This window comes from Siniperca chuatsi, linkage group LG12 (genome assembly GCF_020085105.1).
Source record: "Siniperca chuatsi isolate FFG_IHB_CAS linkage group LG12, ASM2008510v1, whole genome shotgun sequence".
In the NCBI taxonomy this organism is placed as follows: domain Eukaryota; kingdom Metazoa; phylum Chordata; class Actinopteri; order Centrarchiformes; family Sinipercidae; genus Siniperca; species Siniperca chuatsi.
Window position 1 is genome coordinate 17,316,619 of NC_058053.1, and position 17,350 is coordinate 17,333,968.

Here is a 17,350-nt window from a genome sequence, read left to right on the forward strand (position 1 = left end):
TTGGGTCCACCTCCTGAACTGAACCATAATAGATAAAGGCATAGACAAAAATGTTTTTTTGGATACACATACAAAATACAAATTCTTAAGCTTAAATATCTATTTGTAGTATACTTGGGTGGTGTGCAGCATTTCTCAGGAGCACTATGTTGCAAAATGAGCACAAACTCTGAAATGCAGATTTAGACATGAATTGTGGACACAATTATATGAACATTACATTCTTCTTTCATGGATTGGATGATGTGGCAATGGCATAAATTGCACACACAATTTAGCCATTTTATTATGCAAACATTTGTGCTAGATTTTAAGTTTGGGCACATAAATGTTGTTAGTAAAGGCTGGCTGAGACAGCTCAATGTGGGGTTAAATTTCGGCACATCAAACATACTTTGGTTTAAGGTGAAGCAAAGCTTTGGCTCTGTTTCAACAAAAACAGACTATAGATAAACATCAAACTTTTATCTGCAGTAGAAAATCATAGAGTGACAGCAGATGTACTCACAATAACCAGCCTGACTACAAAGTCACTTCAGTGTTGACTTTCCGTTTACATGGTTACAGAACTGTTCTTTTCCTTTCATGGTGGAAAAAAAAAAATCCTCCCACTTTTGAATCACATACACCCCTTGTGTGAAAGCTGAAAGTAACACACTGAATACATTTTGAAGACAAATTTTTCTACAAACAAAAACGTATGCCATCAAAATAATTACAAAATTTGACACATAGTGGCTTTAATGAACAAAAATAGACTCAACATTGATATGGGCAGGTCTACCTTATTATCTGTGCAGCTTTTACCATCTGGTGCCGACTCCCCTGAAAGAGAAAATGTAAATATATAACATATTAATCTTTACAATATGTAGATTTAATCCCCTTGTCATCACTCATTGGAATGATATGCACCCAAGTTTTCAGTCTGACTTTGAAGCCAGGATGTCACAACTTCCTGCTGGGCTGCTGGGCTCCTGAGTCACTTTAGAACAACGTTGGAGTGTTGTTGGTTGAGATGATAAATCTGTGCAAATTACAAAGGTGAACCCCAGCCCCCTGACAAGAAGTGACAAGCCCACTTAATAACCTTAATAACTATGTCTCTCAGATTTGTTTTGAGGATGACCTACATCTGTGAAAATAAGTGTTTCTGTAAGGGTGTATTACAGAATTAAATTGCAAAGATAATACACAATATGCAATTTTCAAAACCTTAATATAGTGTGCATTTTCACATGGGTGGACATTGTAAACTGTGTTATTTCATGACATTGAAATACACATGTGCAGGAAGGTCAGGAAGTGGTGAGCTTGTCATGCGCGGAATGAGCCCATGCAGTTGCTACAGTTTTAGATCATCTGTAAAGTCTTAGGTAATGAACACGTCAAGCCTAATGGATAGACTGTCGTACATCTATCTGCTGATATTCATGTGTTTTACATTTGTCTGCACCTATGGAAGTGCTCAAGGTAAGCCTTAACACTCTTTTATTTTGTGATTTGACTTTCAACAGAGCATGAGGGAACATTTTGAATAGATTGGAGTCATTGACTGGACAAGAGTAAACAATAAGGCTTAAGATTACAGCCCGTAACTTACATTGCAATTATTTAATCTATACGAGGTATAAATAAAATACACATTGGGTACCCTCTGCAGTAAATGCCAGCCAATGAACCCTCAATTTTTTGATTTATTTCTCTGAAATAACAACGCTAATGTCATGCGCTTCTTCCACAGAGTCGACAAGTAAATGGGGGAGATGACAATAACATTTGCCTGTTTTATGTGTTTATGTTTTATTGTCAGTAAGTTCCTTACTCCAGTTTTGCAAGAAAAAATAAACTATTTTTGTCAGCAAATAATGCAGTTTCTGTCACAGCCGTCTGTGATTTAGCCCTGCTGTAGTTGGTCATGTGAGACTAGTTTTAATCGCATAAACTTTTAAAACACAACTTAAATAACTAACTCAACTAACTAATTTAAACAATGAATAACAGTTAAATCACCTTGATTGCTGCTCTGCTGATTGAACACTTCACAATAAATCACTGACTGCTGCTTTGTGACTGAAAAAAAATCTGACTCTGAATCTGTTTTACTAACGCTTTCCTTACATCCATCTCCATCGTTCTTAGGAACTAATCAAAGCAGTTACACCTCTGACAACTCTACCACTTCTCCTCCTCCTAAAGTTTATGGTAAACTCATTTCCCCCTTTTTCTCTCCAGCTATTAGAATGAGTAAAATATGAAATAAGATTATTTATATTAAGTAAGATGAGTGAAGGCACAGGAAGTTGAACACAACAATTTACATTTCTATCCTTCCTTTCCTTATTTCAGACATGCAAGCACTTTTTTGTTGAAATGAATTGAAAGAATATAAAAATATGCTTTAAAACAAGTTATTTCTGAAGAAGAAAGGTTTAGTCATTATTTTTAGTTTATTTTGAAATGTAATTGTGAATTATTAAGAGGCTATACCAAATTCAAAGTTTGCCACTTTAAAAATTATTACAAAACTTTTTTCATTCAGTATATCTTAAAATACATGTTTGGATTTTGTTAGCTTTGCATTGTTGTTCTTGGTAATTTTATTTTGAAAGGTCATAGTTTATTTCAAATGAAATTTTATTATTATAATTTTAGACTGTTATCACATATTTAATCCAAAATAATTGCTAAGAAGGTTTCCTCATGGAACAAATCTTACATTACATCTTTCTGTATGGGCATATTTACAGTTATAAACATAAAGCAACTATATAATTTATTTTAGAACTGTGTTTTTATACTGTATCATGCTTTGGGGCAAGGGCTAACCTGCATAATAAACTGTAAAGCAACACAAAACGGCATAATGTAAAGCTTCCAAGTTTAACGTTGATAACATTATCGATCCATCCTTGAGCTTAAGTTTTAATCCTAGTTTCAAGAATCCTAGTTTGTAAATTAACATTACCGGCCCTCATCGAGAATACAATCCGAAGCAAAATGGTTATCGCACACATTTATAAGTTTTACAGTTGTTGTCAGGACGTTTCCATCAAAAATAAAGTTTATCCACTCTGTCTTCGCTTCCTCTGGTGGTGGGAGTAGATGAAGATGTTTGTGTTGATAATGCAGCCAACAACAGAGAAACTGGCATGCTTTGCTCGTTTCCTTTGTGTTACCGGAGTCGGCGTTAGCAAGAAAATAACCATGGCAGACAGCGAGGTGGAGTCACTATGTATTCACTCTTTGATTGGATTAAATGTTGGAGGGATTTGTTTTTGCCTGCTTTATTTAACCTAATGTCTTAGAGTGGATGGGAATGATTGAAATGTCTTTTTACTGTAAGGGGCCGTTCAGATGTTGCGTCTTTTGCTCGCACAAATTCGTCATTTTCAATGGAGAGGCGCGACAATGGTGCTCAAAGAGACACCATTACGGCACACATGCGTCGCGACACTCTTGTATTTGGGGCGTGGTGCACCGAGATGGAAAATCTCAACTTTTTCGAATACAGCTGGCACACCGCAGGTCTTGAGACAAGAATTAACCAATCAGCTTCACATTACTTGCTTCACCCTCCGTCCAAGCACGTCACAACATCCAGTTGAAAGGTCAGCCAAACTGAAGTAACTGAAGATGGAAGAGCGACTGATGTACTTATTCAGACTGACTATGATTTGGACTTGTTGCTTAGTAACAGCAGGTGCGACCGTAGCGCAACCTCCCAAGCACCTTGGATAAAAGCATGAAAGCGTTGCGGATGCTGTTTTCCATGTGATTTTAGACGCGACATCTGAATGGCCTCTAAGTGTTGCAATATAAGGGCATTTGTGGGGATACAGTAAATCGTGACTTGGGACAAGGGGTGTAAAGTGGGGGGGGCCAATAGCCCCTTGGCCCCCCTACTTCCAGCGCCCATGCTTCATGCCTAGTTATATCTGTGTTATGCGCTATTTATAGTTTGTTTTATTATATTTTATTAATTTTTTAGTTTTCGTCTTCGCATGTCTTTTTGCCATGCAGAATTGAATCTTTTTTTTCATTTGGTTTTGCATGTTTTTCTGTGTATATATATTATTTTATAACAGAATAAACCCAAACCATTTCATCAGCGCAATCATTGCACCACTAAGTGCAAAAATAATGCAACAATATTTTGTTATCTGGACAATAGCCTTGAAGATTATGAAAGCAAATGAAACCTGTAAGATAGCTTTTAGCAATGATGGCCAAAGTAAGGACTCCTGCAATGATGGGAAGGCACTCCGAAACACATCCAGCACTCATACCTGCACATCCCAAACTTCTCAAATTATGATGTGGGGGTCTACAAGTGTGAGTCCGTTTACACTGGAGGAAACGAAGACTATGAGATCCACGTGGCTATCACAGGTAGGACCTTTCTCCTCACAAGGATAGCTGATTTATAAAAACATGTGATCACTAAGGTTAACTTAAAACTGCCAATACATTTTTGGGGGTGATTTTGTTGAAACTAACCTTTTAATACAGTAAGCTCAAGTATTCAGCGAGTCTCATTTCTCCTTTTCTGTCTTCCCTGGCTCAGTTCCTCCCAGTATATCAGCCTGGTTAGAGCGTAAGGACAACAAGATGGTGGCAGTGTGCAAAGCTGAAAGAGGAAAACCTGCTGCCAACATCAGCTGGAGTCATAGAGGAAACTCATCATCTGTGGAAACACTACTTGACTCACATGGGTTTTTTACAGTAGAGAGTCTTCTGGAGCTTCCAGAGGGAATGGATACAGTAAACCTGAGCTGTGCTATCAGGCACCCGTACTGGAAAAGGGAGAAGACTTTGGTACCAGAGCCCAAAAAAGGTCAGGCTTTTGCAGAGTAGACAGCACAAGGGAAAAGATTTAAGATCTGGGGTTAGTGCAGAAGCAATATATTTAAATAAAAAATAAAAAATAAAGTAAAGTTTTATGTTTTTTGGGTAAACATTGACAAGGTGTTTTATATTATAGTGGTAGCTATAACTTTGTAAATAGATGTGTTGTATTGATGTCCAGCAGATTATTAACAAACATTTAATCTTCACTCTCTCTCTGCAGGTTATATTCCTTGGCTGCGCGTCGTCCTTATTGTTGTGGTGATCATTGTGTTTTTGGCAGGAGTGTTATTTTTTGCACAAAAGAAATTAATAACGTTGAGGTAAGAATTTTAATTTCATGAAAAATGTATTACAATGCGTACTAGCAAGTTTTTTGTTGAGTCACAGAGCTGGTTTGTGCATCCACCTTTTGTCAGGCGATGCCAGCAGTCAGACAGCTCCCCATCCAAATCTCCACCGGTAGGCAATCTTTCTGTAACTCTGCAGTTTATAGTTCTGTGTTTTACTGCACACTGTTAAGTTTTGTTCACGACACCTCTCTGTTTTATTCAGACAGAGGATGTGGAGGAAGTGGAGCCCTACCCTAACCCTACCTGAGGAACTGTTCTGCCATCTACTGGTGGAAATCAGAATATAATCCATCATCATCATAATCATCATCATCTGTATATGATAAAATGTCTGAATGCTAATAATACATACTTCTAGAACTGCTGAAAGGTTAGTTTGTTTTCAAGTCCCTCTTAAAACAATAGTCAGATGTTGCTGTAATAATTCCTCCTGTTCACACTGGCCATCAAGAGATGTCTCCCTAATATGCTTCAAATGTAACCGATTGGGGACAAAATCTACAGTCCACTAACACACAGCCGGGGTCTAGACTTTCTGTTTGAATTCTGCTATTAAATTGTAGGCTGCAGCAACTAGCATTAGTCTTATCCTCACATTGATTATTTAATTGAAAAGAAAAGAGGAAATCTCACAAATGTATTTCTTTCCACAGAACATGACACACTTGTTTTTCATGTGAACACACTGACATGATGTAAATGTAGCAAAGAACCTTCCTGATAGTTTGACCTTAAATCAAAGGGATTATTGCCATGACCTCTGTCAAATGTTTTCAGGAGTGCAGTTGATTAACGGAGCAGAATAATGAGCAAAAGTGGTACTCTGTAAGCTTTTAATCAGTAAAAAATATCAATGACACAAAGGCAACTTGCAATAAATTACACTACTCTACCATTTCATATGCATCCAGTCAAACATAAATAATTCTTTAGGTAGATACAAGCATAGACAAAAATGTACACATTTTCTGCATACACATACAAAACATAAAAAATATAAATCCTCAAGCTTAAATGTCTGTTTGTAGTATACTTGGGTGGTGTGCAGCATTTCTCAGGAGCACTATGTTGCAAAATGAGCACAAACTCTGAAATGCAGATTTAGGCATGAATTGAGGACACAATTATATAAACATTACATTCTTCTTTCATGGATTGGATGATGTGGCAATGGCATAAATTGCACACACAATTTAGCCATTTTATTATGCAAACATTTGTGCTAGATTTTAAGTTTGGGCACATAAATGTTGTTAGTAAAGGCTGGCTGAGACAGCTCAATGTGGGGTTAAATTTCGGCACATCAAACATACTTTGGTTTAAGGTGAAGCAAAGCTTTGGCTCTGTTTCAACAAAAACAGACTATAGATAAACATCAAACTTTTATCTGCAGTAGAAAATCATAGAGTGACAGCAGATGTACTCACAATAACCAGCCTGACTACAAAGTCACTTCAGTGTTGACTTTCCGTTTACATGGTTACAGAACTGTTCTTTTCCTTTCATGGTAGAAAAAACAACAGTCCTCCCACTTTTGAATCACATACACCCCTTGTGTGAAAGCTGAAAGTAACACACTGAATACATTTTGAAGACTAATTTTCCTACAAACAAAAACACACAGCATCACAATAATTATAAAATTTGACACATAGTGGCATTAATGTTCTCAGTCAATCAGGTCATCTTGTAACTAATAGTAGTTTGTCAGAAGCTACTGGGTTCACTGTTTTGAAGACATTGCTGTTCTTGGAAACATTCACAACTGACATAACCTCTTGCATGACGGGCAAAAGTTCTTCAAGTCCAAACACCAAAGCTATGTCCGAAATTCATACTACATACTAATTCTATACAGTATGTAATCATCTAGTGTACTGTTTTAGCAGTTAGTATACTGCTTAAACATGTTATCCTCAAGATTTTTTTTCTTTTTCTTGTGTCCGATAATCCATAAAATCAATCAATCAGTCAATACTGTTTTAGCAGTTAGTATACAACAATGTGAACATACTTCACCATTTTGTACTAAAAGGAAATGACACAATACGTGCAACGTCGAATATTAATTAAACTGTGACTTTGGAAAGCTATTTGGCCAATTAAACTTCACACACATTTATCATCACATCAAGACAAAGCAAGATGATTTCCTAAGATTTAAATTCCATTTCCTTTGTGCATTGCATCTATCAACAGCACACTCAAAAATGGACCATATTTAGTATGCCTTCTGCCTGCTTTGTGTATACTTCATTTTGTCACTTTTCCAGTGTGAACACACTACACACTAAAAACCTGTTTAGAACCTGTAGAATGAATTTGGGACATGGCGCAAGTTCAGTTTCATTTGACTTAGCCTAAATCTTTCAGATTTACTGCTAATGTCACAACATTTCAGGAATTTATTTGTAGTATAAACGCACACTGACTACACCAATTTTGTTGACAAATCTTTCTGCAAATAAAAATGTATGCAATCAGAATTATTTAGAAGATGCTACAATCACATAAAAGTTTGACACACGGTGGCTTCTGTCATTCAGGTCATGGTGAAAGTAGTATGATCTATGTCAGAAGCTACTGGATTTGGAGACGTTGCTATTCTTGAAGATGTTCAGAACTGTTCAAACCTTTTGTATGATTGGCAAAAATTATTCAAACCAAACACCAAGACCAGTTTCCTTTGACTTACTAATTCCAAATAATGTGCTAATGTCATGACATTTCAAGAATCCAGGCATATCGGTCTAAAGAGCTACAGATTCTCCTCCTGAGGTTGAGTGTCTTCTGTAAAGAGGTCAAATACAATGTTTGTCCTCTTGTGGAAGGCGCGCCACAGTTGTGTTCAGGCTTGAGGTTACCTCAAAAGTAGAGAGAAACATCTTGGGGCTTGGCATTTCCACAAGCAGCTTTTTTTTAATTTTGTCACAGTTTCTTGATTGACAATCAAGATTTGATGAACAGTTCAACTGAAAACTCGGCAGTTCAACTGCAAACAAGTTCTTGGATGTCATTGCGAAATATTAGACACTTTCCTGTTTGTGATATTATCTACTACATCTGCATCTTGCAATAGACTGAATGAACGTTTCCTTCTGTTTCTGTTTACCCCATGAGTACATAATCGTCTTCACATTCGTCTTTAGATGAGCACTCAGATTCGCATTTAGGTTGAAGTGCTGCTGGGACATTAACTGTTGCATAGTCACAATCATCGTCAGTGGTAGCTCTAGTTCTTCTTGATCCTTTGCCAGTGCTGTGGTCAATACAGGCATACGTTACATCCTCGTTAGGCTGTCATGAGATAATAACACAGAGTGAGATAGTAATTTCTCAGTCCTAAACATGTTAATTTATCTTACTTTTTCATACAGTGCTACTGCAACCAGCATGTTTTTTTGATGTGGCTAGTGGTTATAACTTCCTGCAGATGAAATACACAGCCCCATAGTTTCTTTTACAACAGAGGCCTCACACTAACGTTCATTCAGTATGCAAATCTAACGAGGCAATACCTCTGACTGGGTTGTCATAAAAGCATAGAAACATACCCTGTCCCATGAAAAGGGAAAAGCTGGAACTGATAACTATGAAGATTTATGCTCAGCAAAAATAGACTCATCATTGATATGGGCAGGTCTACCTTATTATCTGTGCTGTTTTTACCATCTGGTCCAGAATCCCCTGAAAGAGAATGTAAATATATAAAATTTTGCAAAACTCTGAGATTTTTATGTACTGTATATACTAAATGCTATAAATACCATAGTCTTACCTTTCCTTTTCTTCTTTATCCTGACAGTAGAACAAATTGAAATTATGAGACCACAACACAGACACAATCATTCAGATCAACATAGCATTAAACACAGAACAATAACACCCAATTAGTGTGGGATTTGGACAAATAAAAAGACTGGTAATGGTAATTTAACTTACACTTAGCGGGTATTCATGTTGTTCACATCCTAAAATATCTAAAATATATATAATATATAAATATAATCATAATATAATATCTGCAACAGCTTTTTAGAGCTGTAAGTTTTGACACACAGCAGTATTTCCTTGACAGCTTAACAGATGACAATGTCTGGTGCAACAGGAAACACTTTACATATGCCTACAACCCACATCTGTCTATGTCCAACTGTCTGTGTCAGTGACTAACAGCACAGGACGTGGAACTTGCATGCTTCTAGGTCAACATCTCACATCATGTTATAATAAATACATACTGTAATACACAGAAAAGCTGCTAATTCTTTATGTTTGACCTGTTGTCAAAAAACACTAGCCGAAACTGAGTCTATTCTTAGCCAGTAACCACTATTTTTTGATGTAGCAAAAGCGGAAGCTGCTTGCCATAGGTCCAAAATGCAACATTGTTTCATTTAAACAAGTACTTCCAGCTCTCTAATATTGTTTTTTTTATGTTATTGCCCACATTTTCTTCTAATTTAATCACTCTTGTTTTAAAGAAGTTTTCTGTATTTCTGTATATTCAGCAGTTTCAGGAAAACTTTAGAAGGTAATTACAATATGCTGACAAACTGCTTTGTGCATGTGAGTGTGCGTTATGTGCATGTCTTATATACTTACCCTGAAGTGCAGTTTCCCATGATGTGCCCACAGAATCTGGATGTTCACACTGTATTTGTCAGCAGGTGGCAGGTACTGGTGCTTGGTTGTTTAAGAACGACTCCAAGCTTCACACTTTGGTAGACAATGATCTCACTGATCTCTCTACTGCTGTATCTGAGTGCACACAGGCCACAGTAGAGAGACAGAGATGAAAGAGAGAGAGAGAGAGAGAGAGAGAGAGAGAGAGAGAGAGAGAGAAAGAGAGAGAGAGATACCATACAACGGCCTTTTTGTGTGCTATTTTGATTTCCTGTGTAAGATGGTTTCTAAAACCACGCACACACACACACACACACACACACACACACACACACACACACACACACACACACACACACACGTATAAACTGATGTAGGAGAAAACCTTAATACGTTAATGGTTCAGTTCATCATAATCTAAAAAATAACACAACAAACAATTTTTACTAAATAAATTAAGACACAGTTCAAATGTCATTATTTCAATGGTGGCAGAAGTCCAGCACATATCTCAAAAGATCTGCAAATAAAACTAAAACTATCAGCATTACTAGATACCGCAGGAGGTAAATATAGATCTAGGTGAGGCGAGCTGACCCTTATGTTTGCTCTTGTTGTTGTATTGTCTCATTTGCATGATTGTGCAAATTTTCTTGATGAGTAATATGAGGAAGTCAATGATCTATTTTTCACATTCAGTGGAAAGTCCAGTTTACTTTACAATCTATGTCTTTGTCAAGAATAAAAATAGCAGTATATTACAGAAATATCTCTGAATGATCATTATGGATGTAATGATCATTCAGAGATATTTCTGTAATATACTCAATGCAGTAAAATCAGCAACTTAAAATGAAGATGATTCACTGTACTGAAAGTTTTGATCAGTTTCAGCTGTCAAATATCTGATGTTTGAGATCTGATAGATTTTTAAAAATACTTACATTGTATATTAATTCATTCGAGACCATGTATTCATATGCAGTAGATAATATTATGCTATACACTGGAGGGTGCTGTTGGCTCAGTCTGGGTGATTCACATACCACTAAGAGATTATGTTACGCCATCTGCTGGTTGTGTTGACACAAACAAGAAATTAAAAAAAACCCACTTTTGATATGTACAGTAACATGTCTAGTGAGAATACACAAGATGATGCAGTACATCCACATCCACCAAAACAAGTAATTGCCATGTATGTGTTTAGTTGTTTTAGAAATAGTCCTGTGTTAAAAATTGTTTATCCAAGTCACAGTAACCGCTTGTGACTGCACTTTGGCAGACTTTATTTCTCCATCTGCAGGAGCTGCAGATATTTGCACAGATTGAATAAGGAAGGCAAACAAGTATCTTATTATTTCATAAAGATGATGAGAACATTCAAGTGGCCTCTAGTGATCACTGCTTACCAATATAAGTTGTTTACAAGCATGCATGTAGCCTGTCTATAGCAGTAATACTTTTTGTGTTAAAATTGATTTAATCCCCTTTTCAGCACTCATTGGAATGATATGTACCCAAGGGCTCAGTCTGACTTTGAAGCCAGGATGTCACAACTTCCTGCTGGGCTGCTGGGCTCCTGAGTCACTTTAGAACAACATTGGAGTGTTGTTGGTTGAGATGATGAATCTGTGAACAGCCCCCTGACAGGAAGTGACAAGCCCACTTAATAACCTTAATGTAATGTGCAATTTTCACATGGGTGCACATTGTAAACTGTGTTATTTCATGACACATTGAAATACACACGTGCAGGAGGGTCTTCGAATATATATTGTATGTAGAAGGTCAGGAAGTGGTGAGCTTGTCATGAGCGGAATGAGCCCATGCAGTTGCTACAGTTTTAGATCATCTGTAAAGTCTTAGGTAATGAACACGTCAAGCCTAATGGATAGACTGTCGTACATCTATCTGCTGATATTTATGTGTTTTACATTAGTCTGCACCTATGGAAGTGCTCAAGGTAAGCCTTAACACTCTTATATTTTGTGATTTGACTTTCAACAGAGCATGAGGGAACATTTTGAATAGATTGGAGTCATTAACTGGACAAGAGAAAACAGTTAAATTTGAGATTACAGCCCGTAACTTACATTGTAATTATTTAATCTCTATGAGCTATCAATACAATATGTGTTGGGTACTTACTTATATGTGAGTACAAGGGAAGAAGATCTTAAAAGTTAGGGAATAAGGGGATAACAACTATGTGTTCAAGGGGGACTTGATACATAACAGGAAAATTGTGTAAACAGGGTAGCATTGTTGATGTTGCAATTAAATTAAGTTAGATTTATATAGTTTGAAAATGTTACTACATTTCTTGCACGTATTTGTCAGAATTTACTATAGTATTATGAGAAATGTTTCTGTTGTCTTGTATTATTGTTGTGAATGATTCAAGACAAGACCGTGGATGGGTTTTGAGTGAAATTTGATTTTTTTTTGTTGTTTCTTTTTTAGACTTGTTTCCTTCATGTGAAGTTGGGCTGATGGTGCGGAGAGGCACGGCATGGAAAACTGGCCCAGGACAACTTCTGACAGTCAGATGTCCTGTCAAACACTGTGGAGAATCACTCAATGTTACCTGGTGTAAACTGCTTGACACAAACAAATGTGAACAGATTAATTATACAGAGAATGTAGAAATAATACAGAAACATGTTAAGGATGGAATTACCTCATTTTTGACTTTCAAACGGATATCCATTCATGATGACGGCCTTTACAGATGTTATTTAAAAGGATACAAATATGGGGTAGTCAGTCACATCATCAACATCTCAGTTTCAGGTAGGCAGTTTTTTTCTCCCTCAGAGCCAAAATATAGACATAAAATGTCTAGTTTCAAGTGTTAATTGTATATTATTTCTATCAATCTACAGACTTAAACCAGGGGGTTAAAAACTCTGACAATAATGCTGGTAAGACCCTTTATTTGTCAAATTATATACATACATTTGAATGGATACAGACTAGGACTACTGATCTGGTTCTTCTTTTGTAGATGAGTTAGCAAGCACTGCTGATGAGGAGGATGTGTCCTGGCTGCCCTACTTCTACATCTGTATTAGCATAGCTCTTCTGGTCATCACATTGACAGTGTTAACCCTCCTGAGTTTTTATGGCTGGAAAGGTAAGAACATTAAAATGTGTTCTGAATTCCTGTGACAAAATTTCTAGAGCTTACCACCTAACAGTGCAGCATTTGTTTTATGTATTCTTCACAGGAAAACTGACCCGCAACCACACAAAGGGACAGGTAATGTGATGCAGTGTTGCTAACTTAAAGGAATAGTTTGACATTTTGGGAAATAAACCTGCTCGCATTCTTGCTGAGAGTTAGATGAGTCGATTGATATCACTCTCATGTTTGTATGATAAATATGAAGCTACAGGCAGAAGCCAGTTAGCGAGTCAACCAGTGTCGACTCGAAGTTACTGCGCCCAGTCAAGAAGAAGTTCAGCACCTGTAAAACCACAACTTGTTTTTACACTTCAGTTTTTGCATGGATTAAACAAACGATATATAACGTGTGCGCACAACCATGTTGCAATGACCACAAGCAAGTGATTACTGTGCTCAGTAATTTGGGGTTGGTAGGTGCCAGTCTTTGAGAAGTTACTGTAGCCTATGTGTCATGTAGATCAGTATAAACATGAAATCTAACAGGCTATGCTGAAATATATGAACAAAAAAAACATTTCTGACATCTATAAATTATTGTAAAAATGTCATAAATGGCAAAAATATATGTTTTGTGTGTTTGTTATTGTTGATAATACATTCAGAAAAATTTACAAACAATATGATCTATGGCTTAATATCCATTAGGGTTAATTAGTGAGCTTCAGAGGTGCTGATAGGTGATTACCTTTGGACAGAGCAGACAGCCCCTGTTTCCTGTCTTTGTGCTAAGCTAAGCTAACTGTCTGCTGGCTTTTAGCTTCATATTACGCTTATAGACCTGCGAGTATTGATCTTCATCTAACTCTTGGCAAGAAAGCAAACAAGCAAATTTCCCACTATTTAGAATTATTCCTTTAACCCAGATGCTATAGTCATAAGGGTGTCAAGCAAGAGTATTTGATTTGCTTTTTGAACGTTTTTCTGGTGTTTTGGTGTCATAGGAAATGTCCACTCATGTGATACCCGACCTCCCCAAAAGGAGTGCTCCTTCCACTCATGTCCTGCAAACCCACTTCTCCATCCTGAATGACATCTGCACTCCAAATACTGCAGAAAAACCACTATCGCAACCTCCGCTGATGACCACTGAGAACCAGCCTGCTGTTGCAAACACAGCAGATAAAAGTCAAGTTTTAGACCGTGCAGTGTATGCTGTCATCAACCACCGGCAGCCTGGGATACCTGCCAGAGAACAGCATACTGTGACTAAACAAAATAAAAACACAGAATATGCTGCCATCAATGTTTCCTGAACATTTTTGATTTGTCATCGCATCATCACATACAGATGAAAACATGGATGGAAAAATGTACACAAGTAGGTGGTGGTGTCACGGAACAGGCATGGAAGTTAAGCGATAAACCACACAACAGAAGAGGTGAATGGAGGAGGCTTGTGGTCATGCAGATGCACAGTACAGTCATCTTGAATTAAACTGACTAGACCAGAAGCAGCACAGGGCTTTTTGGAGGGCTTTTTTTGACTGATTTGACTGTGTTGGCTAAAGCATTGGCAGCTTACATAAAAAAGCCCAGTGGGTAAGTAGATTTGTCATGTGCAGACTCACTGAATACTTATTGTGCATTCTTATGTCTGATTTGGTAGTCTGAAGACTGTAGTTTAGGAGGCGTTTATATCTTGTAAAAAAAAAAAGTTCAGTGTTGTAATATAATCCAAGATGGATGTTGTGTCCTCAATAATTATTTTATTTTATTGCATTCCATTTTACAGAAAGAATCATTTGGCCTGCTCATCTTTTAGTACTTTATATATATATATATATATACAAATTTACGAGTCTGATATTTTATCTCACACGTTTTTCACTGCCACCGGCGGAAATGCAGTACCTGGTATGTCGACCACACTAGTGTGATTTAGTTTAAATGTGCAGGAAGTTAAAGAGGGGATCGACACTGACATAATTTGTGGTAGCAGACACCCTGCCTCTTCACAACCACATATGGTTTACATACTGACATACTGAAGTCGGAAAGTGGTCTTATCATTCTCACAAGTTCAGCAAGTTAAATAACATACAGGAAGTATCGATTGGCCTGATAGTGAAAAAAAGTGAAAGTTAACAGACATAAATACTTAACAGAAACAAAAAGAGGAGAGGAAGAAAGAATTTTCCAAAACCAATTTAATATTTTATTAAAGACAATAAAATTTCACAGAAGACCATGGGTTTGTGGTCCACAACCTTCAATATTATTATGGCCTTACTGTGGACATGAGTTATAAGCAGTTCAACTAAAGAGTGATTTACCTTCACAGACTGTTCGATTTGAAGGATTTTAAGAGGCAGAAAGAGGTGAACACATCAAGTATTTCACTAGAAAAGTACAGAAAAGTAAAATGATAATAATAAATAAATATTTATCTTTCTTATACATTCAATCATCTTGTGACCCCTTTTATTTAGGAGCCCGATTCATCTTGGGACTCCTCGGAGGGTTCTGACCCTTGTGTTGGGAACCACATAGACGACTATATCTAAGCATTGCTGTCAGCTTGCACTCAATAAAACCATCAGCAAATGCACAATTCAATATTCAGAAATCAATAATTAATATGTGCTAATAGGCCTTTGCCTTATTTGGTTAAGTGTTGAAAATGTTATTATGTCAAGTCTGGATGAAATGATGAAATATGAACCTGTTTTCTTCCATGATTTACCATTATCAGTGGTGAAATCTTGCTGAATACTATTGTACTTGGACTGATTTTCATGAATCTCTCTGATTTTAGACAGTCAGAAAGCAAATGTAATGTAATGTAATAAAAGACGACAGAATTCAGAATGGAATCAGAAAAGCAGGGATTACTGTTCCCATGTTGCCTTGCTCATCTTATTTAACCCCTAAATCCACAAAGCACTCATCACTGCTCATCATGCAGAATGCGTACAGAGTGTTACATGCTAATTCAGTTTTTTTAGATGATGTCGAGTGGAGCACAGCGTTCCCTGAGTTGTAAATCCTGACGATAATCCATTCGCAGATGTTCACAAAAGGTCCTTTCACTAAAAAAATGTCATGTGGAAAATGTCATGAAATGCTCCTGAATTATGTGACCAGGGTTTCATATTTCTTACAGTATTCTCATTGGAATGCATTCTAAGGAGAGTAAGGTGAAAAGTTGAAATGTAGTCTACAGGCTTTACGTGAGTACTGAACATTATGTGAAATGAGTCGGTGAACTTCTTTTCTGTCTGAGTGGACATTTTTCATCTCAACAACGGTGTCTGGTAGTTACAGCCCACATACAAGTTATGCTTGTATAGTCTATCACTCTCTCTCTCTCTCTCTCTCTTTCTATCACACACACACACACACACACACACACACACACACACACACACACACACACTCACACACATCAGTAATTGTGTTATTTCTCTGGTGGACAAAGCCCTGGTTCAGATGGCAGAGAGATGGGGAGCGTGGAGGCTTGTGTGAAGGCAGCGTTTGAGACAGGCCTGATTAGATTGAGCCTGAGGTCACTCAGAGAGTGTGTGAACTCTGCAGCACTGCGACTGACAAGGTGTACAGATGCTGTATATGGAGGATGGTTAAATAGAGGTAGAAGTGGCTCAGTTGGGCTTTATGAAGAAGACATGCGTGTTATTCAAATGTAAAAATCTGAAAGGTATTTTTAATGAACAGCGACTGGGAATTCATATTTAACAGCTTTAATTTTAATTATTGCCTAAACTACAATAACATATTTTCATTATGTAGGTTCCACTTTGATCCAGAGCAACATTTAAGTGAGCAGGCAGGGTTTTAGGTTTTGTTCAAGGACACTTTAAGGACACTTTCCTTCACACACATGAACTCGACTGACTGTAAAATGCAGATAAGCAGACAAGATGAAAAAAAGGGTTCAGCATGCATCTTTAGGGAACAGACTTCAAACTTTCTGACCTTACAACACACACAAACAGACTTTGAAACACACAGAAATGTTTGAGATTGGTGTGATTTGATTGAGTCTGAGTGTGTGGCCTCAGTCTACAGCACTGCAGCTTAAAAACCTTCTGACACTCCTATATATGTTTATATATATATATATATATATATATGGATGTGTATAAATATTGAGTTAAATACATAAACATATGTATAACAGAATCAATAAATGCTGTATGTTATCCCAGAGCTTATGTGTACATCAGAACAGAATTGGCATGTGCTGCAGGCTCTGTGTGTGAATGTGTGCACAGCATGTGTGTGGGTTTTTTTTTTTGCTCTGTGAGGTCCACCATAACCCAAGCCTGGCTTGGGATGAAAAAGGACCCAAAAAATGAGCATCTGGAAGCCA

The 17,350-nt window shown here is 37.1% G+C and overlaps 3 protein-coding genes and 1 long non-coding RNA gene across 4 annotated transcripts; 3 read left to right on the forward strand and 1 right to left on the reverse strand.

The window, feature by feature from the left end:
* Positions 1–1,334: 1,334 nt before the first annotated feature.
* LOC122885561 lies at positions 1,335–3,547 on the forward strand. The gene is made up of 2 exons (XR_006380139.1): positions 1,335–1,473; positions 1,745–3,547. It is a non-coding gene; the product is annotated as an uncharacterized LOC122885561 (long non-coding RNA).
* A 628-nt stretch (positions 3,548–4,175) lies between these two features.
* On the forward strand, positions 4,176–5,570 carry LOC122885559 (cell surface glycoprotein CD200 receptor 1-like). The gene is given in 6 exon segments (XM_044216806.1): positions 4,176–4,276; positions 4,279–4,392; positions 4,568–4,837; positions 5,072–5,171; positions 5,268–5,310; positions 5,404–5,570. Coding segments are annotated over 6 exon segments (663 nt in total). The 5' UTR covers positions 4,176–4,185; the 3' UTR covers positions 5,449–5,570.
* A 450-nt stretch (positions 5,571–6,020) lies between these two features.
* On the reverse strand, positions 6,021–10,021 carry si:ch211-214p13.7. Its single transcript, XM_044216807.1, has 4 exons — positions 9,807–10,021; positions 8,980–8,999; positions 8,848–8,888; positions 6,021–8,498 (listed from the first exon to the last, which is right to left on the reverse strand). The coding sequence occupies exons 1-4, from the start codon at positions 9,824–9,826 to the stop codon at positions 8,310–8,312; spliced, it is 270 nt and encodes an 89-aa protein (XP_044072742.1). The 5' UTR covers positions 9,827–10,021; the 3' UTR covers positions 6,021–8,309.
* Positions 10,022–10,649: 628 nt separating this feature from the next.
* si:ch211-214p13.8 (B- and T-lymphocyte attenuator) lies at positions 10,650–17,332 on the forward strand. Its single transcript, XM_044216386.1, has 6 exons — positions 10,650–11,793; positions 12,294–12,623; positions 12,716–12,754; positions 12,838–12,966; positions 13,061–13,092; positions 13,962–17,332. Exons 1-6 carry the CDS (start codon positions 11,700–11,702, stop codon positions 14,271–14,273), a joined length of 936 nt encoding a protein of 311 aa, XP_044072321.1. The 5' UTR covers positions 10,650–11,699; the 3' UTR covers positions 14,274–17,332.
* Positions 17,333–17,350: the final 18 nt, after the last annotated feature.